The 24,685-nt window shown below is 46.5% G+C and overlaps 1 protein-coding gene across 2 annotated transcripts in view; it reads left to right on the forward strand.

Moving 5' to 3' along the window:
- Positions 1-24,685, forward strand: part of UNC5D (unc-5 netrin receptor D) — a 924,160-nt gene that overhangs the window by 324,736 nt on the left and 574,739 nt on the right. For both annotated transcript variants that reach the window (XM_073618230.1, XM_073618231.1), the window contains exon 2: positions 16,323-16,538. In XM_073618230.1, the coding sequence (XP_073474331.1) occupies positions 16,323-16,538 (216 nt within the window). The remainder of the gene's footprint in view (positions 1-16,322; positions 16,539-24,685) is intronic.

Below are 24,685 nucleotides of genomic sequence, written 5' to 3' on the forward strand. Positions count from 1 at the left end.
TTCGTCCTTCGTGGTTGCGCAGCTGGCAGTGCAATTTTCTTCCTGTCACCCGGGTATTTGATGGGAGGAGTGTGACCTATGCATGGGGACGTTAATACATTCTTGGGAAATGAGCAAAGGCAGATAAAGACCCGCGTCCAGATAGAGAGGCAGGTCAATTTACTGGATGAGGCCCCGGCAATGTTCTACCGTCAGATACCAATGACAGAGCAGACGTAAGGCGGCTCAGAGGACAAGAATGACTCAACGTTTTAACTCATCGCTGGCCATGATTCACGCCTTCCACCCGCTCCGCTTCCAGACTCTCAGCTCCTATTTTATAAACTTCCTTTCTTTGTAGCTTTCTGGCCCTGCCCAATGTCACCGGCTGCCAAGAGTCATATGTGTACCTACCTGATACACGTGTGGCTGCTGAGTCCCTCTTGATCTTAAGGGCATATTTATAAAGCAGTGAAAGTGATGATACCTGGGATAACCGCCCCACCACCACCACCACCACCACCACACCCCTTTTCTGGTGCCTAGTGCTGCTCGCCTCGGGACCGGAGACCGGACAGAAGAGGACTACCTCTCTCCCGAAGCGCATTACATGTTCGTTGGGAACCCGGTGCTAAATCACTCGTAGACGGCCTGATTCTGGGTCAGGGTTTCGTGCGTAGTAGAGAAGATACCTCGCTGCAATCTATTGAAAGCTTTTGTAAAAAAAGTAAACAAAAAAAAAAAGAAAAGACAGTACCGTATTTATCGGCGTATAACACGCCCATTTTCTCCCTCGAAAATCGGGTGAAAATCGCGTGTGCATGTTATATGCCGATCGTTCGGTTCTGGCATCCTCGGAGGGGACAGGGAGGGGGTGAATCGCCTGTTTACTCGGCAGCCTCTAGGAAGTCCCCTCTCCTGGGCTGCCATTGGACGACTGATCTGTCTATCATAGGAGGCGGGAATTTGTAATAAAGAGGCCGCCAAGTGAACAGGAAATTCTCCTGTATGTAATCTGTCGATGCTCGTCCCACCCCCCTCCCTGTTCCCTCCGAGGCTGCAGATGGGCATGGATCAGGCTGCACTGATGGCAATGGGGAGGCTGCATTCATGGCACTTGTGCAGCTGCAATCATGGCAATGGGGAGGCTGCATTCATGGCACTTGTGAGTTTGCAATCATGGCAATGGTGAAGCTGCAATCATGGCAATGGGGAGGCTGCAGTCATGGCAATGGTGAGGCTGCAGATGGGCACTGACCCTTATTTTGCGTCACAGTTCTTTATTTAAAATTACATTTTTTACCTGAAATTTCAGTCTACAAGTAAAAGTACGTGTTATACGTCGATAAATACGGCATATATCTAAATAGAATTTATTTTTCTAGGGTACAAAGCTGACAAAGTGCAGTTGTAAGGGGGGGGGGTGTTTTTACTGTTACCTACAGGCATAGAGAGTTGACTGTATAAGCTCCCACCAATGCTGGACACCCCATGTCTTGGCTGAGAGGCATTACTGGGGGTTCCTGGAGGTTCCTGGGGGTGAAGAAGTGGGTTGAGGCAACCAGGAGATGAATTAGTGTGCTGACTGAACAGAACATTACAAAAGCTTGGTGCTGTAGGGCTCATTTCATGCAGACACTGGTAGTAGGAATGGAGCGGTCACTGGACCAGTCTATCTGCGGACAGTCATCTTCTTCTAGACTTTTCCAGACATCCTTCCAAGAAGCTGCAGCAGTAGACAGGTTAACAGACACATATCACAGAAGTACTAAGACAATACGAGCTTCCTTTTATCTACTGTACTTGACAGCCCAGGTTTGCCAGCGCTGCTGGCCATTTGGCTTGGAAATCACATTAGTTTTAACATCAACCTGCAATAGATGCGTAGAAAGAATGCAAATGAGGATTTTTAAGATGAAATTGGGCACAGAGGGTCCTACATAAGAACGAATAGTGAATCTGACATAAAATCAGCAATTCAAGATGTGGTGGCTGTAACATTTGTTGTGTTATAAAATTTGTTGCACTATCATATGAAAAAGGGAACACGACTAAGGCCTACATTTACCATTAAAGAAGAGGAAATCCATTTCCTCTGTGAAGCCCCCTCCTAGATTAGGTTAGGTAAATGTAGTTATTTTTGGCAGTGTGTGGTTGCTTTGGGCTATTCTAGGCTTCACTGGCTGCAGGTTCCACTGGCTGGAAGAAGCAGATCTGCAGACCAAATATTTATGTGGTCTCAGCCAATCCCTGGATAAGGATGTCCAGTGGGTGGCTGGGGAGTACATAAATAGCCAGGGGCCTGAGGCTGGCCTGTTCTTGTCTAGGAGGAGAAGTTCCCAGCCTGAAGGGTCTGGAGCATTCACAAGAGAACTGCCGAAGAAATTTGAAACCCGCAGAACCCCGTTAAAGTCTATGGGACACGAACGTAAAAAACCAAAAGTGCTCATTTTAAAGGCTAATATGCAAGTTATTGTCATAAAAAGTGTTTGGGGACCGGGGTCCTGCCCCAGGGGACATGGATCAATGCAAAAAAAAAGTTTTAAAAGAGGACGTTTTTTCGGGAACAGTGATTTGATGCTTAAAGTGAAACAATAAAAATTAAATATTTCTTTAAACATCGTACCTGGGGGGTGTCTATAGTATGGCTGTAAAGTGGCGCATTTTTCCCGTGTTTAGAACAGTCCAAGCGCACAATGACATTTCTAAAGGAAAACTTGTCAAACTGATTGCGGCTGTAATGTATTGTTGGGTCTCGAAAATATAGATAAAACTCATTGAAAAAAACGGTATGGGTTCCCCCCCCCCCAGTCCATTACCAGGCACTTTGGGTCTGGTATGAATATTAAGGGGAACCCTGAACCAAAAATGTAAAAAAAAAAAATTGTGTGGGGGTCCCCCCATAATCCATACCAAGTCTGGTATGGTTTTTAAGGGGAACCTTGCGCCAAAAATTTAAAAAAATGGCGTAGGGGTCCCCCCCAAATCCATACCAGACCCTTATCTGAGCACGCAACCTGGCAGGTCAGGAAAAGAGGGGGGGGTGAGAGATCTCCCCCCCTCCTGAACTGTACCAGGCCACATGCTTTGGGGTCCCCAAAGCACCTTGTCCCCATGTTGATGGGGACAAGGGCCTCATCCCCACAACCCTTGCACAGTGGTTGTTGGGTTATGCGGGCAGGGGGGCTTATCGGAATCTGGAAGCCCCCTTCAACAAGGGGACTCCCAGATACTGGCCTCCCCCCCTATGTGAATTGGTAACGGGTACATTGTACCCCTACCATTTCACAAAAAAAGTGCCAAAAATAGTAAAAAAGACAGGAGACACTTTGGGACAAGTCCTTTATTAAAAGATAAAAAAATAAAAATCTCCCACGATGTAGATCCATCTCACAAACCCCCCGACGAGCCGAAAAAAAAAAAAAAGCCGCAACAGCTCCACCTCCATGGCAAGTGACGCTTCTTCTTGGTGACAGCTGCTATATAGCTGAGAGCGGGGCCAGTCGGTGACGGAAACGGGCAACCCCCCCCCCCTGATGTCACAACATATTGATGGACTCTTGAGTGATACGTTATATATATATATATAGTCTTCATCTTGTTTTGTCTAGAGACAGGTGCTCCTTTAAATATATCTTTCTTTGACGTTTAAATGCTATATTGTCCACTCAAAACTCTGTAACCCCCCCCCCCCATGTACAAATCTTTCTGAACTAAGTTCTCATCGTAACTACAAAATAATAATCTTAGACAGAACTAAAGACGGGGAAATCAAAACTGACAACAAATTCATGGAATGGAATCGGATACGGAGAACATGTCGGCATTTCCTGTATATAGTGATGGTGAAATTATGGAAAAAATCCCAAACCTCCCCCTGGAAAACAAGGTGAATGATGGATAAAGCTGTAATTGGCGGCTATATACACCGACCTCCATGCAGAAGATTACAAAATGTATCGGCCCTTTCATTCAGCGGCCTGACAAACGGCGTTGTGATGTTTTGTATATATATATATATATAATATATATACACTTTAGATATGATTAAGGGCTGCAGAGTATAAAATCATTGCATATTATGAGCCCAATCCACGGGTCCCCGGAGAGGTCAGAGGAAAATGGGGCTGTTAAAATTCCACTTTTTTTTTTTTTCTATGGAGTTGCCTGGGGTGTAATTCCATCTCCACACATTAATCTTCCTGAATAGCACCGATGGCTGAGCACGCAGGAGCAGATCATACTACCATTTACATTCTAGCTGCCCCCCCCCCCCCCCCCGGCTGATTGATCATAAGCTTTAAAATGCCGCCTGACCTTTCGCAGCGGTGAATGGATTGCGCAGTAAATTGAGCGTTGGTAGGTGGCCGAGGTCTACATATGTAGGAGAAGGGTGCGGGGTCAGGAGGGAAATTACCTGTTCACATATAGGCGGGCGTGTTAGGAGGTCTGTCAGCGGAGTCGCCGCTCATAGAAAATGCAGCCAGAGCGGAATCGCACGCGGCCCGGGATAATAAATCATCTTCATTTACACTGGACTGGATGTAATACCTTACTGAGCTACTTATATGTATTTATGAGCAAATTGTGTCCATTTTTTAAATGTCTGTTAGGTTAGGGGAGCAGAGGCGTAATGAGAACCTTCAGGACCCCAGTGCAAGCAAGAAACCACGAAGGGCCCCTCTGACCCCCGGGTCCCGGGGCCCTTTCCTCTGGTACTATTGTTGGGTACCAGGGTTGCCAACCTCCCGCAGCATTTTTTACTGACAGAACCTGGGAAATTTACTGGCAGAGTACCTTTTTTACTGGCAACCTGAGAAATTACAGAACTTCTATTGAGAACTAACACAGCGAATATTTGAACAGTATAAACATGATGTGGAAACAATGACAATACCTCTAACAAAGTGATTTGCTTGATTTACACTTAAAAAGTCAACACAGCATGAAATTATCAGCCTCTGATATTTACTGGCAGTTGTAAAAAAAATCGCTGATTTTTACAAACTGTCAGTAAATTTACTGGCTGTTGGCAACCCTGTTGGGTACTATTTTACTGCAACTTCTTCAATGTGAATGGCAATTTGCTCCAAAAAAATGCAGGGGCGCTAAGGTGTGAAATGCACCAGTGGCGGCTGTTTTTTTTTTCTTTTGGGAGGGCGGCAACCCCCCCCCCCGGGAGGACAGCAGGGACATCACAGCCCCGTACTTACTTAGAAGCGGGCGTGTCTGAAGGCTTTCTTTCTCCTCCTGTGGTGTGGATCCCGATGCCTTCCCCTGTGCATCCCCCTCCTCCTCCTCCTCCTCCTAGGCGTCCAATAGGATCGCCTGACCTTTCAGCCAATCAGGAAACGAGTATCAGACCCACCCTTCCTGATTGGCGGAGGGGCGATTCAGTGTTAGAAAAGCGAATATTCATTTGCTTTTCTAACACACCTGGGTGGGCTCCAAGTGCAATGCTCTGCACTCTGAGCCCACCCTATTTTGAAGCCTATTGGAGGCTCTGGCTCTAATCAGGTACTTCAAAAAAACTCCCCCGCCGCTGTAATTCATGCGCCCGGCGTCCTGAAAGGGGCCGGACGCATGAATAGGGTGTGGCCGTGGCGACCAGGGATAGATTCATGCTTTGCATAAATCTATCCATTAACCATATAGGGAGGTGGCGTGGCTAGAGGGGGTGGCGCCCGTGCGTCCTTAATGGATGGGCCACTCCTGAAATGCACTGCTGTTGTGTGGCCCTCTGGAAGTGTTGGGGGCCACGCACTTGAGGCCCTCTATAATTTTTAAGTTGACCACCACTAGGGATGATCTCAGGCACGTTCAGACGAGAATCTGAACCCACCTGAGCGATCTGTCCAAGAAGCTGTCACTACAGACCACTGGTTCTCAACTCCTGTCCTCAGGGCCCAACAAAAGGCCAGGTTTTATGTATTACCTTGGGGGAGATGCAGCAAATGATATCACCTGTGATGCATTTCAGTTATCTTGCAAACTTGGCCTGTTAGTGGGTCCTGAGGACAGGGTTGATGACCACTGCTGCAGACCACCAAAAATAAGCAACAGGGACATCGCCCTGTAGTCACTTATATATCTGCCACATGAACACGTGTGGCTGCAGGGCAAGGCGTGCCTCTGCTGCTTATGATGTTCTGTCCGCAGTGACAGCTTCTTGGCGGCATGGCTCAGGACGGTTTGGACTCATCCCTGACCCCCCCACCTCCCTGACCCCCCCACTGCTGTAAAGGTGTTTAGTTCAGCTTTAGGACCTAAAGGGCCACAGTGGGTGAGTGGGAAGGGGTTGAAAACTCCTTCATGTCATACCCGGTGACCATGATCTGATGGTTCCCCCAAGTCAAATAGCCAAGCCCAGTGACCCCAATGTACCTCCATGTGACCCTGTGACACCCAGTGACCCTGATCTCCCATGTCACACTTAGTGACTCACCATGTCACACCTGGAGACCCCAATCCTCTATGTTCCACCTGGTGACCCTGATTATATGTCCTGGTGACCCCGCTCCCATGTTACACCCACTGCCCCCGATCCCCTGTCCTGGTGACCCCGATCCCAAGTTAATCCCACTGCTCCCCGATCCCTTGTCTTGGTGACCCCAATCCCATGTTATACCTGGTGACCTCTGATTTTCTTATCTCGGTGACCCCGATCCCATGTTACACCCAATGCCAGCAATCCCCTGTCCTGGTGACCCCGATCCCATGTTACACCCACTGCCCCCGATCCCCTGTCCTGGTGACCCAGATCCCATGTTATACCTGGTGACCTCTGATTTTCTTATCTCGGTGACCCCGATCCCATGTTACACCCAATGCCAGCAATCCCCTGTCCTGGGCTCACTCACCGGGTGGTTTGAAGAGCGTGGCTTGCACTGCGCCCTCCCTCACCCCAATCCTTCTGACTCCTTCCCCCCAGGAAGCTCCTCTCCTGGACAGCTGTGCTGGCTCCTGGTGGAGGGAGAAGCGTACAGTCAAGGGGTTCCATGTGTCCTTCATTATCCTCCTCACACCATTCCGGGACTCTAGAGCCCACAGGGGCCCCTCCGCTTCTACTCCGGAGAAGGTGCCGCCCTCCAGTGCCGGGCTCCGGTGAAGGTCCAGCTCCTCTCTGCTCCCAGCTCCCAGGGAAGTGAATGGCTCCCCGCCTTCATCGTTCAGCACAGTACAGAGTCACCTCCTGCCCAGGGATCAACCTCCAGCCCGAGGGCCCTTTTCCTGCCTCTTGGAGGAACAGTGGAGAAATGCCAGGGCCCGGACTCGAGTGCGGCCTTTGCGACCCGGGTAGTTCTGCCAATAGGCTGAAGGGTCTATTTTTCCTGGGGGTGGTCTATTGTCGCTGGGCGATCTTTTGTTGCTGGGGGTCCATTGTTGCTGGCTGCAGGGGATCTATTTTACTGCTTTTCTTGTTACCATTAACAAATTCCCTACAAATGATACCTGGTACATGACTGCGCACCAGTGCACAAAGCATGGTCGATAAAGACATGGATGAGCGAGTTTGGGGTGGAGGGACATGACTGGCCTGCACAGAGTCCTGACCTCAACCCGATAGAACACCTTTGGGATGAATTAGAGCGAAGACTGTGAGCCAGGCCTTCTCATTCAACAAATGGGCTTCTGGAAGAATAGTCAAATATTCCCATAGACACCCTCCTAAACCTTGTGGACGGCCTTCCCAGAAGAGTTGAAGCTGTTATAGCTGCAAAGGGCGGAGCCAACTCAATATTGAACCCTCCGGACTAATGCTGGCCATACACTATACAGAAAATCGGCCGAACCCATTTTCGAAAAAAGAACGTTCGACCGTGACCGCAAACGATCGTGCCATCATATAATGACCGATAAATTGTTCAGTGGACATGAATAAATAATTTTTTGTTCGTTTTTTTACATATACCTAGTGCAGACAGTTCGGACGGGAAACACATTAACCTTGCAATTTATCGTACGTTCGGCAGAAATTTTCCAAACTTCCCGTTCGTTTTTTTCCCACAAAAACGTCACAAACGATTATCGATTTGTGCCCATTAACTTGCCGAAAAACGAACGAAGTGTCTATACGAACGATTTTTCGGCCGATTTTTCGTATAGTGTATGGCCAGCATAAGACTGGGATGTCATTAAAGTTCAAGTGTGTGTAAAGGCAGGCGTCCCAATACTTTTGGCGATATAGTGTATATTGATATGGTAATCGTCTGTGTATTGTGAGATTAGTGGACAACTAGCGATGTATAGAAACAGCTGGCAATACTTCACATCACAGCAGAAAGCACTTAGTGGCCACATCGAGTGGGGGGGGGGGGGGAGCTACACTAATAAAAAGGGTTTATAGAGCTATTGAGGGCCAAAAACTTTTCTGCCAACAGAACATGGAGCAGCAATGGGCAGAGGGAATAAATACGGTATCCATTAGCGTGGTGGAATTGTTGGCGCCTTTGTTCATCGCCGATGACTGAAATGGTCATTTAACCGATATATTTGACATGCAAAGTACACCTCCATTCACCGCGTCCCACAAAGGCAAAGAAATCGCAGATCCCGAGTAGAGAATGATGATTGATGCTGATGAAAAGTGATAGATGATGACAATGATTATGATTACTATTATTTTTTTAGTGAATTAGGTGTTCTTATAAAAGCCATCTCCTCGCTCCCGGCCTTTGAAATACTTGATAGAGAAAATAAATTGCGCTATAGATTTCTTGCCGCGTCGGCTGATCATTAGCTGCCGCTCCGTAGACTCGGCGTATCACGCCTACAAGACGACCGAGTAGTAAACCAGGAGGCCTTTTTTGTTTTACAAACGGAACGCGGCGATAAGACCATTTCCCAGCATGCAGCATTTCCTGCACGATTCTGGCAGTTTATTATGCTGGGCTGTAGAGAGAGAGCGACTATAAGAAAACCCTCCCCCCCCCCCCCCCCGCCACGTTCCATTGTCCTTTTTGGAACGACGATTGAAAGTTTGGAGAGAGAACAAGGACGGCACATGTTTGGGCTTCATGTCATTACGGCTCCAATCTAAGAGCTTTTGCGGCAGATTCATTTCCTGTCCATCTATACGGGAGATGCTTTACTGTTATTTACAGCGGGATAACACAATAACAAATCAATAGCCAGATAGCACATCGCTGATTGCCTGCCAGTCACAGGTGGTCATTAGTCCTCTTATCTTTCCATTACCCTCATCTCCCGATCCAGATTTATATGTGGCCGTGATTGGATAATTAGAATTCCATTTCTATTAGAGGATGTAATGCACATCTGGACTCAGTAATTCACCATCGCCAATAAATAATACAGAAATAGTCCATTTAAACAGGAGAGGTCCCAACGTAACTGACAGGGTGACGGCACTGAACAGAGACGGGTATTGGGTTGAATATATAATATATGCCTTTGGTCACGCTTCCAGTATGGAACATTCTTGAGTTCTATCATGTTGTTGATCCTTCTGCCTTATTTTTGGAGATTTCTCATAACTGTCTAAGGTGCAGATACAGGGAGGTGCAGTAAAATAGGACTTGAGAGTGCTCAGTTGAGGACAATGCCAAACAATACTTACTTAGTGTTAACTCAGCTCATGCACCTCCAAAATGCATTGTTCAATGGAAATCTAAAACCAGATGCAACTCTATTATGAACTCTAGTATGCAAGAAGGACAAGAGCAAGGTCAAGCATGTTTAGTAAACCTAGTTCCAACTCTATGACCTAGGACCAACTTTAATAAGAACTCTAGAATGCAAGAAGGACAAGAGCAAGGTCAAGGGTGTTTAGTGGACCTAGTTCCAACTCTACAGCCGACTCTAGTAATAACTCTAGTATGCAAGAAGGACAAGAGCAAAATGAAGCATGTTTTGTGGACCTAGCTCCAACTTTACAACCTAGGACCAACTTTAGTAAGAACTCTAATATGTAGGAAGGACAAGAGCAAGGTGAAGCATATTTAGTGGACCTAGTTCCAACTCTATAACCAACTCCAGTAAGAACTCTAGTATGCAAGGACAAGAGCAAGATCAGGCATGTTTTGTGGACCTAGTTGCAACTCTACAACCTAGGAACAACTTTAGTAAGAACTCTAGAATGTAGGAAGGACAAGAGCAAGGTCAAGCATATTTAGCGGACCTAGTTTCAAATCTACAACCAACTCTTGTAAGAACTCTAGCATGCAAGAAGGACAAGAGCAAGATCAGGCATGTTTTGTGGACCTAGTTGCAACTCTACAACCTAGGAACAACTTTAGTAAGAACTCTAGAATGTAGGAAGGACAAGAGCAAGGTCAAGCATATTTAGCGGACCTAGTTTCAAATCTACAACCAACTCTTGTAAGAACTCTAGCATGCAAGAAGGACAAGAGCAAAATGAAGCATGTTTTGTGGACCTAGCTCCAACTTTACAACCTAGGACCAACTTTAGTAAGAACTCTTAATATGTAGGAAGGACAAGAGCAAGGTGAAGCATATTTAGTGGACCTAGTTCCAACTCTATAACCAACTCTAGTAAGAACTCTAGTATGCAAGGACAAGAGCAAGATCAGGCATGTTTTGTGGACCTAGTTGCAACTTTACAACCTAGGACCAACTTTAGTAAGAACTCTAGTATATAAGAAGGACAAGAGCAAGGTCAAGCATATTTAGTGGGCCTATTTCCAACTCTACAACCAACTCTAGTAAGAACTCCAGTAGGCAAGAAGGACAAGAGCAAGACCTCATTAGTTTAGATTAGATTAGTAAGACCTCATATGGAATATGCAGTTCAGTTTTGGGCACCAGTTCTCAAAAGGGATATCGGGGAACTGGAGAAAGTGCAGAGAAGGGCAACCAAACTGATAAGAGGCATGGAGGAGCTCAGCTATGAGGAAAGATTAGAGGAACTGAATTTATTCTCTCTTGAGAAGAGGAGAAAAAGGGGGACATGATCAACATGTTCAAATATATAAGGGGTCCATATAGTGAACTTGGTGTTGAGTTATTCTCTTTACGGTCAACACAGAGGACAAGGGGGCACTCTTTATGTCTAGAGGAAAAGAGATTTCTTCTCCAAATACGGAAAGGTTTCTTCACAGTAAGAGGTGTGAAAATGTGGAATAGACTCCTGCCAGAGGTGGTTCTGGCCAGCTCAGTAGATTGCTTTAAGAAAGGCCTGGATACTTTCCTAAATGTACAGAATATAACTGGGTACTGACATTTATAGGTAAAGTTGATCCAGGGAAAATCGGATTGCCTCTTGGGGGATCAGGAAGGAATTCTTTTCTCCTGCTGTAGCAAATTGGAGCATGCTCTGCTGATGTTTTTTGCCTTCCTCTGGATCAACTGTGGGTATAGAATAGGGTATATTGGATTGTACACTATTTATTTATTTATTTATTTTTATGGATTGAACTGGATGGACTTGTGTCTTTTTTCAGCCTGACTAATTATGTAACTAAGACCAAGCATGTTTTGTGGACCTAGCTCCAACTCTACGACCGATGAACCAACTCTAGTAAGAACTCTAGGAAGTAAGGACGGGAGCAAGGTCAAACGTGTTTTGTGGACCTAGTTCCAACTGTATGACCTAGGACCAAATCTAGTAAGAACTCTAGTAAGCAAGAAAGACAACAGCAAAGTCAAGTGAGTTTTGTGGACCTAGTTGCAACTCTACGACCTGGGGGGGGGGGAATATACGGCCCCATTGGACTGGGGTTTTTTTCCGTGGGGCCTCATATTTGCCAGGGCTAGTGTATGAGTCAAGGTCAGGGTGGGTATTTTTTTTAGCACAATTTATTTTTTAAATTAGTATCAGTGTCAGTGTGTTTTAGGTAGGATAAAAAACAAACCAAATTGCGCACTATTGTTTCTGGGCTGTACTACGGGTACAAACAACAACTAACATACACATATGTGGTATCACTGCGATCATCAAGAGCAGGAGAATATATTTTGGGTTCTTCCTTGGTGGAAGGTTGTGGTAGTAGTAGCAAGAAATATGCAGCTAATTTATTTATTTTTTTTTTTTTTACTATTTTGGCCAGTTTTCCTATGATAATAATACAAAAAGAAAATCAAGACATATCTATTACTATTTACCAGCAAATGAAAGCCCAATATGTCCTAAAAAAAACAAAAAAAAACACAGTATAATCCACCTGGATGCAAAAAGTAGTTTTACTAACACATGTCAAAGTTGCAAAATTGTGTTTAGGCATTAACGTTTGTCTTACTCTTAGGTGTGAAGGGGTTAACTTTATTTTAAATTCTTCGCAGCCGGAACTGTATTTTTTTTTTTTCAAAAAAGGACCAATGCTCTGCTAAGTGGGGTAGAATGTGGCAGGGGTTTGGCAGTTTAACCTCTAGATGTAGCGCTCCCCCCCCCACGCCAGGCCCACAGCGATAAGCCGTACACTCCACCTCAATAGACAGTCTAGGGCAGGGATCTCCAAAAATCCTGAACGCAGGACCAGTTTATTGTCCTTCAGATTTTGAGGGGGCTGGACTGTAGCCAGTGTTAGTAGAAAATGCCCTGGTGACAATGGGAGTAGAGAATGCCCCATTATTGGTTTTAGGGAAAGAAATAGTGCCTCATTATTGGTGTCAGTGGGAGGAATAGTGTCCCATCATTGGTGTCAGTGGGAGGAATAGTGTCCCATCATTGGTGTCAGTGGGAGGAATAGTGTCCCATCATTGGTGTCAGTGGGAGGAATAGTGCCCCATCATTGGTGTCAGTGGGAGGAATAGTGTCCCATCATTGGTATCAGTGGGAGGAATAGTGTCCCCATCATTAGTATCAGTGGGAGGAATAGTGTCCCATCATTGGTATCAGTGAGAGGGATAGTGTCCCATCATTGGTGTCAGTGGGAGGAATAGTGCCCCATCATTGGTGTCAGTGGGAGGAATAGTGTCCCATCATTGGTATCAGTGGGAGGAATAGTGTCCCATCATTGGTGTCAGTGGGAGGAATAGTGTCCCATCATTGGTGTCAGTGGGAGGAATAGTGCCCCATCATTGGTGTCAGTGGGAGGAATAGTGTCCCATCATTGGTATCAGTGGGAGGAATAGTGTCCCCATCATTAGTATCAGTGGGAGGAATAGTGTCCCATCATTGGTATCAGTGAGAGGGATAGTGTCCCATCATTGGTGTCAGTGGGAGGAATAGTGCCCCATCATTGGTGTCAGTGGGAGGAATAGTGCCCCATCATTGGTGTCAGTGGGAGGAATAGTGCCCCATCATTGGTATCAGTGGGAGGAATAGTGTCCCATCATTGGTGTCAGTGGGAGGAATAGTGTCCCATCATTGGTGTCAGTGGGAGGAATAGTGTCCCATCATTGGTATCGGTGGGAGGAATAGTGTCCCATCATTGGTGTCAGTGGGAAGAATTGTGTCCCATCATTGGTATCAGTGGGGGGAATAGTGTCCCATCATTGGTGTCAGTGGGAGGAATAGTGTCCCATCATTGGTGTCAGTGGGGGGAATAGTGTCCCATCATTGGTGTCAGTGGGGGGAATAGTGTCCCATCATTGGTGTCAGTGGGAGGAATAGTGTCCCATCATTGGTATCAGTGGGGGGAATAGTGTCCCATCATTGGTGTCAGTGGGAGGAATAGTGTCCCATCATTGGTATCAGTAGGAAGAATAGTGTCCCATCATTGGTATCAGTGGGAGGAATAGTGTCCCATCATTTGTGTCAGTGGGAGGAATAGTGCCCCATCATTGGTATCAGTGAGAGGGATAGTGTCCCATCATTGGTGTCAGTGGGAGGAATAGTGTCCCATCATTGGTGTCAGTGGGAGGAATAGTGTCCCATCATTGGTGTCAGTGGGAGGAATAGTGTCCCATCATTGGTATCAGTGAGAGGGATAGTGCCCCATCATTGGTATCAGTGAGAGGTATAGTGTCCCATCATTGGTATCAGTGGGAGGAATAGTGTCTCCATCATTAGTATCAGTGGGAGGAATAGTGTCCCATCATTGGTATCAGTGAGAGGGATAGTGTCCCATCATTGGTGTCAGTGGGAGGAATAGTGTCCCATCATTGGTGTCAGTGGGAAGAATTGTGCCCCATCATTGGTGTCAGTGGGAGGAATAGTGTCCCATCATTGGTGTCAGTGGGAGGAATAGTGTCCCATCATTGGTGTCAGTGGGAGGAATAGTGCCCCATCATTGGTGTCAGTGGGAGGAATAGTGTCCCATCATTGGTATCAGTGGGAGGAATAGTGTCCCCATCATTAGTATCAGTGGGAGGAATAGTGTCCCATCATTGGTATCAGTGAGAGGGATAGTGTCCCATCATTGGTGTCAGTGGGAGGAATAGTGCCCCATCATTGGTGTCAGTGGGAGGAATAGTGTCCCATCATTGGTATCAGTGGGAGGAATAGTGTCCCATCATTGGTATCAGTGGGAGGAATAGTGTCCCATCATTGGTATCGGTGGGAGGAATAGTGTCCCATCATTGGTGTCAGTGGGAAGAATTGTGTCCCATCATTGGTATCAGTGGGGGGAATAGTGTCCCATCATTGGTGTCAGTGGGAGGAATAGTGTCCCATCATTGGTGTCAGTGGGGGGAATAGTGTCCCATCATTGGTGTCAGTGGGGGGAATAGTGTCCCATCATTGGTGTCAGTGGGAGGAATAGTGTCCCATCATTGGTATCAGTAGGAAGAATAGTGTCCCATCATTGGTATCAGTGGGAGGAATAGTGTCCCATCATTTGTGTCAGTGGGAGGAATAGTGCCCCATCATTGGTATCAGTGAGAGGGATAGTGTCCCATCATTGGTGTCAGTGGGAGGAATAGTGTCCCATCATTGGTGTCAGTGGGAGGAATAGTGTCCCATCATTGGTGTCAGTGGGAGGAATAGTGTCCCATCATTGGTGTCAGTGGGAGGAATAGTGTCCCATCATTGGTGTCAGTGGGAGGAATAGTGTCCCATCATTGGTATCAGTGAGAGGGATAGTGCCCCATCATTGGTATCAGTGAGAGGTATAGTGTCCCATCATTGGTATCAGTGGGAGGAATAGTGTCTCCATCATTAGTATCAGTGGGAGGAATAGTGTCCCATCATTGGTATCAGTGAGAGGGATAGTGTCCCATCATTGGTGTCAGTGGGAGGAATAGTGTCCCATCATTGGTGTCAGTGGGAAGAATTGTGCCCCATCATTGGTGTCAGTGGGAGGAATAGTGCCCCATCATTGGTATCAGTGAGAGGTATAGTGTCCCATCATTGGTATCAGTGGGAAGAATAGTGTCCCATCATTGGTATCGGTGGGAGGAATAGTGTCCCATCATTGGTGTCAGTGGGAGGAATAGTGCCCCATCATTGGTATCAGTAGGAGGAATAGTGCCCCATCATTGGTATCAGTGAGAGAGATAGTGTCCCATCATTGGTGTCAGTGGGAGGAATAGTGTCCCATCATTGGTGTCAGTGGGAGGAATAGTGTCCCATCATTGGTGTCAGTGGGGGGAATAGTGTCCCATCATTGGTGTCAGTGGGAGGAATAGTGTCCCATCATTGGTATCAGTAGGAAGAATAGTGTCCCATCATTGGTATCAGTGGGAGGAATAGTGTCCCATCATTTGTGTCAGTGGGAGGAATAGTGCCCCATCATTGGTATCAGTGAGAGGGATAGTGTCCCATCATTGGTGTCAGTGGGAGGAATAGTGTCCCATCATTGGTGTCACTGGGAGGAATAGTGTCCCATCATTGGTGTCAGTGGGAGGAATAGTGTCCCATCATTGGTATCAGTGAGAGGGATAGTGCCCCATCATTGGTATCAGTGAGAGGTATAGTGTCCCATCATTGGTATCAGTGGGAGGAATAGTGTCTCCATCATTAGTATCAGTGGGAGGAATAGTGTCCCATCATTGGTATCAGTGAGAGGGATAGTGTCCCATCATTGGTGTCAGTGTGAGGAATAGTGTCCCATCATTGGTATCAGTGGGAAGAATTGTGCCCCATCATTGGTGTCAGTGGGAGGAATAGTGTCCCATCATTGGTATCAGTGAGAGGTATAGTGTCCCATAATTGGTATCAGTGGGAAGAATAGTGTCCCATCATTGGTATCGGTGGGAGGAATAGTGTCCCATCATTGGTGTCAGTGGGAGGAATAGTGCCCCATCATTGGTATCAGTGGGAGGAATAGTGCCCCATCATTGGTATCAGTGAGAGGGATAGTGTCCCATCATTGGTGTCAGTGGGAGGAATATTATTTATTTAGTCATTATCTGTTTATAGAAATATAAAAAAATTGCTACAGAAGTTAGAAAGGTGATACATTGTATCTCAGACTGAGTTTTGTCTTCCTCGGTCTGACTATTACATAATAACATTTTGTTCTCGTATTTTATTTTTGCAGGAAGCAATGGAGAGTCTCCACCAGAATCGCTGCCTTCTGCCCCAGGTACCCTCCCCCATTTCCAGATGGAGCCTGAAGACGCCTACATCATCAAAAGCAATCCCATCATCCTACGCTGCCGGGCTTTACCTGCCATCCAGATCTTCTTTAAATGTAACGGAGAATGGGTGCATCAGAACGACCACTGGTTTGAGGAGAGCGTGGATGAAAGCACAGGTAAGGAGGACGCCCATGACCGGGGAAGTCAGGATCTGGTAGACTACATGGCGGGTACTTCTCTTATTTGGAGTATTTGGAGACGAGTCTCTCAGTTTCTCTTTGCTGTCTGTGTCTCCATTGGAGGATCCACCTTCACTGGTTGTCATGGTGACCGGTGTTAGTGGGACAGAAAGTGAGGGGGAATCCTTGGTAGTCCTAAAATCAGTGTCGGCATCAGCACAACCATCTTATTTCACTTGTAACAAATTTACCTTCTTTTGATTATTTAAAATCTCTCCCCACACCTGTTGGTCACAGTTCAAAAACAGTGTGGCCATTCCGGGGCTCCGCCCACACATCCACGTCAATCATTCACAGAGTTCTGCGAATGAATAAACTACAAGTCCCTTCTGCCACTGTGTCAGACGACTTGTACTTCTCAATGAACTGCAAGGGCGCTGTTAAGCACTTTCACAATTTATTGATTCTTCTTGGTTTTCAGTATCTGTCTGCCCATATGGTGGCATGCGAGGTATGGAGGCATGGGAGGTATGGAAGCATGGAAGAAATAGAGGTATGGAGGTATGGAGATATGGTAGTATGGAGGTATGAAGGTGCGGGAGGTATGGAGATATAGTGGTATTAAGGTATGAAGGTGTGGGAGGTATGGAGATATGGTAGTAGGGAGGTATGAAGGTGCGGGAGGTATGGAGATATGGTGGTATGGAGGTATGAAGGTGCGGAAGGTATGGAGATATGGTGGTATGGAGGTATGAAGGTGCGGGAGGTATGGAGATATGGTGGTATGGAGGTATGAAGGTGCGGGAGGTATGGAGATATGGTGGTATGGAGGTATGAAGGTGCGGGAGGTATGGAGATATGGTGGTATGGAGGTATGAAGGTGCGGGAGGTATGAAGATATGGTGGTATGGAGGTATGAAGGTGCGGGAGGTATGGAGATATGGTGGTATGGAGGTATGAAGGTGCGGAAGGTATGGAGATATGGTAGTATGGAGGTATGAAGGTGCGGGAGGTATGGAGATATGGTGGTATGGAGGTATGAAGGTGCGGGAAGTATGGAGATATGGTGGTATGGAGATATGAAGGTGCGGGAGGTATGGAGATATGGTGGTATGGAGGTATGAAGGTGGGGGAGGTATGGAGATATGGTGGTATGGAGGTAGGAAGGTGCAGGAGGTATGGAGATATGGTAGTATGGAGGTATGAAGGTGCGGCAGGTATGGAGATATAGTGGTATTAAGGTATGAAGGTGCGGGAGGTGTGGAGATATGGTGGTATGGAGTTATGAAGGTGCGGGAGGTATGGAGATATGGTAGTATGGAGGTATGAAGGTGCAGGAAGTATAGACATATGGTGGTATGGAGATATGAAGGTGCGGGAGGTATGGAGGCATGGGAGGTATTTAGGTATTGAAGAAATAGAGGTATGGGAGGTATGGTATGTATGGAGGTAAGAGAGGTATGGAAGGAATAGAGGTACGGGAGGTATGGGAGGCATGGAGGTATGGGAGGTACGGGAGGTATGTAGATACAGGAGGTATGGAGATATGGGAAATATGGGAGTTTGTATATTGGGGTTCGGGCATACGGATTAGGGGGGCAGTGCCCGGGGGCGGCCACCACTGCCTGAATCGCACCTGAACTGGTGTACAGAAGCGCACCGGACCCCATGCTGTGAACTGCAGCCGCACATATGTAAACCGCCCTAAAACGCATGTGCAGCCTCTATAGCAGCTGTGAGTAGACATGTGTGGTTTGTTCGTTCCGAATTAATATTCGGACAAATTTTTCGTTATTCGGAGATTCGGATATATCAGAATACCCAAATTAAAATGTAAACAAATTTTACCAAATACTCCGAATAACGTAACAAAATTTGTCCGAATTTCGGAAATTCGGACTGAAATTCGAATCGTATTTTACATTGAACTCCAGTCGAATTCTAACTACACATAATGCTGAAATCAAAGATTGTGTGTTATTAGAGCACCATTTGGAAATAATTCTGTTTTTTGTTAAGCCAAAGGTGATTTAACCACTTCAGCCCCCCAGCCAGCCAACCACCCCCACCCCCCAGCCCATCGCTCACCAGGCCCCCCCGCCAGCCCCGCACTTACCCCATCCAGGTCACGGCTTCGGTGGCTCCCCCCCCCCGTCTCCTTCCAAGTCCCGGCGGTCGCTTCTCCTCCAGGCCAATTACGTCTCAGGACCCAATCTGGTCAGGAAGGATTTACCCCCCTTCCCTGACCAGAGCACTTTTTGCGATTCTGCACTGCGTCACTTTAACTGACAATTGCGCGGTCGCGCGATGTTGTACCCAAACAAAATTGCCGTCCTTTTTTTTTCCACAAATAGAGCTTTCTTTTGGTGGTATTTTTATCACCTCTGCGGTTTTTATTGTTTGCGCTATAAACAAAAAAAGAGCGACAATTTTGAAAAAAAGCAATATTTTTTACTTTTTACTATAATAAATATCCCAATTTAAAAAAAAAAAAAAAATATTCTTCCTCAGTTTAGGCCGATACGTATTCTTCTACATATTTTTGGTAAAAAAAAAAAAAAAATTGTAATAAGCGTATATTGATTGGTTTGCACAAAAGTTATAGCGTCTATAAAATAGGGGATAGTTTTTGGGCGATTTTATTATTCATTTTTTTTTAATTAATAATGGCGACGATCTGCGACATTGCGGCGGACAGATCGGACACTTTTGACACTATTTTGGGACCATTAACATTTATACAGCGATCGGTGCTATAAAAATGCACTTATTATTGTGTAAATGACACTGGCAGGGAAGGGGTTAAACACTAGGGGGCGATCAAGGGATTAAATGTGTTCCCTGGGCGTGTTCTAACTGTGCGGGGGATGGGCTCACTAGGACATGTAAGAGATCACTGGGAGCAGTAGATCCCTGTCATGTTGCTAGGCAGAATAGGGAAATGCCTTGTCTACATACAGTAGGTGCCGCCGATATTATGTCAGTCTCGCCGCTAGATTGACACCTGCGAGCCCCGTCGTGGGAGCCAGAGCCGAGCTCTGTCGCTCCTCCTGCTCGCCGCCCCCAATCGATACCTATGGATGCGCGGCATCTCATGGGGGCGGCGAGAAGCACAGCCTCACATCGGTGATTTCCAGCGCGCTCCCATAATGCTGGAAAAACATTATCGGCAGCAGGTACTGTAGGTATCCCCCCATGGGCCACCGGCGGACATCGAGTCTGCGGGACCCGCGGGACCCGCGGGCATGCTCCCGCGGCGTGCGTGCGCCCGCTAGCCACCGATGACGCAGCGACGTATGGGGACGCCGTTTTGCGCACCCATGCCACTTTGCCGGCGTGAGCCATTGTAATCATTTGATGAAGATTTTTCTTCTGTTTGCCGCATTCAAATCGAAAACAATATAACATTTTCGTTTCGACCGATTTGAAAATGTATCGATTTGATAGTTTGGAATCGGAAAAATTGGTAAATTCGAAGAAAATTCGAAAATTCCAAATGTGAATTCTGAATTAAACTAAACGAAATAATTTGATTAACGAATCAAAACGAAACAAATGTTCTGGTCATGCACGTGTCTAGCCGTGAGCGGGTTGTAACCCTCGGATTGCATTGACATGTTCTGTACTTCAGTGGCTACCCATGCGGCGCGGGGGGGGGGGAGGGGTAAACCCAAGATGAAATGAAAATGTCGTTGGCAGTTGAAGGGTTAAATAATAACGACATTCCTCTTAAAGCGAAGTAAGCGGTCTTCCTGTGGGGGAGGGGATTCTGTTTCTTATCATTGGCGTTCTGTGAGAAGAGATGTGAATTGTTGAATTGTCAGACAGATGTTTCCGCCGTGCGTTTTGCGTTTCCATGTCATGATCCAGGAATAGCGCGTCCGATGATGTACGCCGTTCCATCGGAGAACGCAGGTTACACCGCGCTGTGTGGTTAGCGGGTGAGTGGCGGGGAACGTGTCGCTCTGCTGCCTGGAAATAAATTCAATTAAAGAGAAAGTGACGTCCGAGCTTTGTTCGCCCGTCTGCGGGATCGACATGAGAACATCCTTCTGACAGCGCTGATTAACGAGGAGGAAAGTTTCCTTCCAGCTCAGAAAGTTCTCACCTGTCATATATCACCTTCCGCCTTATTTATAAGGAAATCAGACACATGATGAGACGCAGAGAGGGGTGACAACGGGACTCCGAGGACCATCGGGGGGGGGGGGTCACAGGAAATCATTGCAGAGAATTAACGAGAAATTCCTGACTGCAGCAATCGGGAAGAATCAGAAAGTTCACGGAGATTTCCTTCCTTGTATCCCTGCGTCCAGCCACCCACAGACCACCTCACAGGGTGAACAGGAGGGGAGGAGGGGCGTGCCTCCTATGTAAATCATGGGGGCCCAGTACAGCCTACCAGACAGGGGGGTCCCCACCTGACCATGTCTGGGCCTGACCACCCCTCCCCCAACCAGTGTCCACCATGAGCCATGGAGAAGAGGGCCAAAAGTATGGAATATATAGAGTGTAAGTGTCTGGAGTATGTAATGTACAGAGTGCAGGGGTCAGGGGTATATAATGTACAAAATGCAGGTGCAGAAATATGTAATGTACAGAGTGCAGATTTCAGGAGTATGTACCACACAGTGTGCAGAGGTCAGGGGTGGGTAATGTACATATTTCAGGTGCTAGGAGTATATTATGTACACAGTTCAGGGGTCAGGAGTGAGTATTGTACACAGTTCAGTGGTCAGGAGTGGGTAATGTACATAGTTCAGGGGTCAGGAGTGGGTAATGTACATAGTTCAGGGGTCAGGAGTGAATAATGTACATAGTTCAGGGGTCAGGAGTGGGTAATGTACATAGTTCAGGGGTCAGGAGTGGGTAATGTACATAGTTCAGGGGTCAGGAGTGGGTACTGTACACAGTTCAGTGGTCAGGAGTGGGTAATGTACATAGTTCAGGGGTCAGGAGTGAGTAATGTACACAGTTCAGGGCTCAGGAGTGAGTAATGTACATAGTTCAGGGGTCAGGAGTGAGTAATGTACATAGTTCAGGGGTCAGGAGTGGGTAATGTACATAGTTCAGGGTTCAGGAGTGAGTAATGTACATAGTTCAAGGGTCAGGAGTGGGTAATGTACACAGTTCAGGGGTCAGGAGTGAGTAATGTACATAGTTCAGGGATCAGGAGTGAGTAATGTACATAGTTCAGGGGTCAGGAGTGAGTAATAGACATAGTTCAGGGGTCAGGAGTGGGTAATGTACACAGTTCAGGGGTCAGGAGTGAGTAATGTACATAGTTCAGGTGTCAGGAGTGAGTAATGTACATAGTTCAGGGGTCAGGAGTATATTATGTACACAGTTCAGGGGTCAGGAGTATGTTATGTACACAGTTCAGGGGTCAGGAGTGAGTAATGTACATAGTTCAGGGGTCAGGAGTGGGTACTGTACATAGTTCAGGGGTCAGGAGTGGGTACTGTACATAGTTCAGGGGTCAGGAGTGGGTACTGTACATAGTTCAGGGATCAGGAGTGAGTAATGTACACAGTTCAGGGGTCAGGAGTGGGTACTGTACACAGTTCAGGGGTCAGGAGTGGGTAATGTACATAGTTCAGGGGTCAGGAGTGAGTAATGTACATAGTTCAGGGGTCAGGAGTGGGTAATGTACATAGTTCAGGGTTCAGGAGTGAGTAATGTACATAGTTCAGGGGTCAGGAGTGGGTAATGTACACAGTTCACGGGTCAGGAGTGAGTAATGTACATAGTTCAGGGATCAGGAGTGAATAATGTACATAGTTCAGGGGTCAGGAGTGGGTAATGTACACAGTTCAGGGGTCAGGAGTGAGTAATGTACATAGTTCAGGGATCAGGAGTGAGTAATGTACAAAGTTCAGGGGTCAGGAGTGGGTAATGTACACAGTTCAGGGGTCAGGAGTGAGTAATGTACACAGTTCAGGGGTCAGGAGTGGGTAATGTACATAGTTCAGGGGTCAGGAGTGGGTAATGTACATAGTTCAGAGGTCAGGAGTGGGTAATGTACATCATTCAGGGGTCAGGAGTGGGTAATGTACATAGTTCAGGGGTCAGGAGTGGGTAATGTACACAGTTCAGGGGTCAGGAGTGGGTAATGTACACAGTTCAGGGGTCAGGAGTGAGTAATGTACATAGTTTAGGGGTCAGGAGTGAGTAATGTACATAGTTCAGGGGTCAGGAGTGAGTAATAGACATAGTTCAGGGGTCAGGAGTGGGTAATGTACACAGTTCAGGGGTCAGGATTGGGTAATGTACATAGTTCGGGGGTCAGGAGTGGGTAATATACATAGTTCAGGGGTCAGGAGTGGGTAATGTACAAAGTTCAGGGGTCAGGAGTGGGTAATGTACATAGTTCGGGGGTCAGGAGTGGGTAATGTACATAGTTCAGGGGTCAGGAGTGGGTAATGTACAAAGTTCAGGGGTCAGGAGTGGGTAATGTACATAAGTTAGGGGTCAGGAGTGGTAATATACATAGCTCAGGGGTCAGGAGTGGGTGATATACATAATTCAGGGGTCAGGAGTGGGCAATGTACATAGTTCAGGGGTCAGGAGTGGGTAATGTACATAGTTCAGGGGTCAGGAGTGGGCAATGTACATAGTTCAGGGGTCAGGAGTGGGTGATATACATAATTCAGGTGTCAGGAATGGATAATGTACATAGTTCAGGGGTCAGGAATTGATAATGTACATAGTTCATGGGTCAGGAGTGGGTAATGTACATAGTTCAGGGGTCAGGAGTGAGAACCATACGGAGTGTGGGGGTCTGGAGTATGTAACATACAGAGTGCAAGCTTTAGGAGGGGGTTGGGGGTATACACATGCCATGGTTCCATACTATGGATGGACACACAAGATGACACTTACATGAATGTCAGATTCACAGCACATACACAAACAAATCCCGGTCATCATCCAACATGGAGAATAGCGACCGGCATCTGTGCTGACACTCCTACGCATTTCGTCATAAACTAATGTCATCCAGGGGACCCCCTGTATGTGTGCTTTGGTCGTCTGTTGTGGTCATTATCATTCCATAGATGTTTGGACCATGGTTTAATCCTACTAGTTCTGGTTGGATGACAATCATCTCACATGTACGGGGACCTCCTGTGTACATCGGTTACGCCGCTGGCGTATGACCCAAGGAAGCAGATGGTTTTCTTTTCTATTATTTATCAGTAAAGCAAATTATTTCATGTTCTCGGCGTAGAGCGGTTTTGTTTACTCCTCGGATACCATCAGACAAACAGCTTGTCCGAGGTCAGAAAAGCTAACAAGGCTTTTCCACACTCAATATAGTTTCCATATCTCTGGAAGTGACCCTTTCTATGCAGCCTATGCCGGGGCAGATCTTAAAATGAAGTTGGCAAACCAAAGTTACCTGCTCACCTTGAACATTTCCTCAAGGTCAGAACAGTCAAATGTTCTTCATCCCCCGTTCCTAATTTGTATATAGAGAAATGTTCAGAATTATGGCCTCTATAGACCAACTGAAGAGTTAATTGAGCTCCAAGCTCCATTTATCGAGAGGGATTAGTAATTATTCCGGCAGATCGGTGTGCTCCTCTCTGGTCCTTTCTCTCGCTCTGCATAATTCCTCGGCGTTCCGTTTTGCCATGAACTCGCTGTTGCAGAGTTGCTTAGCAATCGTGTGACTAACATCATCAAAGAAGATCCACCAACTATATCGAGTCTTTTCATCTCCATCTCTTCTTCCCAGATTATAGATAAGAAAATATACAGAGGGGTTATGTCTACAGAATCCGCGTTTCCCCCTCAGCGTTCCGCCACATTAAATAATAATCACAACAATCATAAAACAACAGAATGTGTCGCTCGTCTCTAAGATCACCACGTGCAGAGAACACATTCATGGGGGGATTGCAATGGAGTTTAAAAGTCTGACATCACTAGGAAGCTTTGTATGATGGGAAAATGTTACAAGTCCACCAAAAGATACAATGTAATTATACCAAAATAAATTGTATCTGACCACCACATGCTGAGAATGCAATTTCATTCATTTTTAATATTCAAAGCAAACTCCCCCATCCATCCATCCATGTCTCCATTCATTCATCCATCCATCCATGTATCCATCCATTCATCCATGTCTCCATCTA

Source organism: Aquarana catesbeiana, linkage group LG03 (genome assembly GCF_042186555.1).
Source record: "Aquarana catesbeiana isolate 2022-GZ linkage group LG03, ASM4218655v1, whole genome shotgun sequence".
Lineage (NCBI taxonomy): Eukaryota > Metazoa > Chordata > Amphibia > Anura > Ranidae > Aquarana > Aquarana catesbeiana.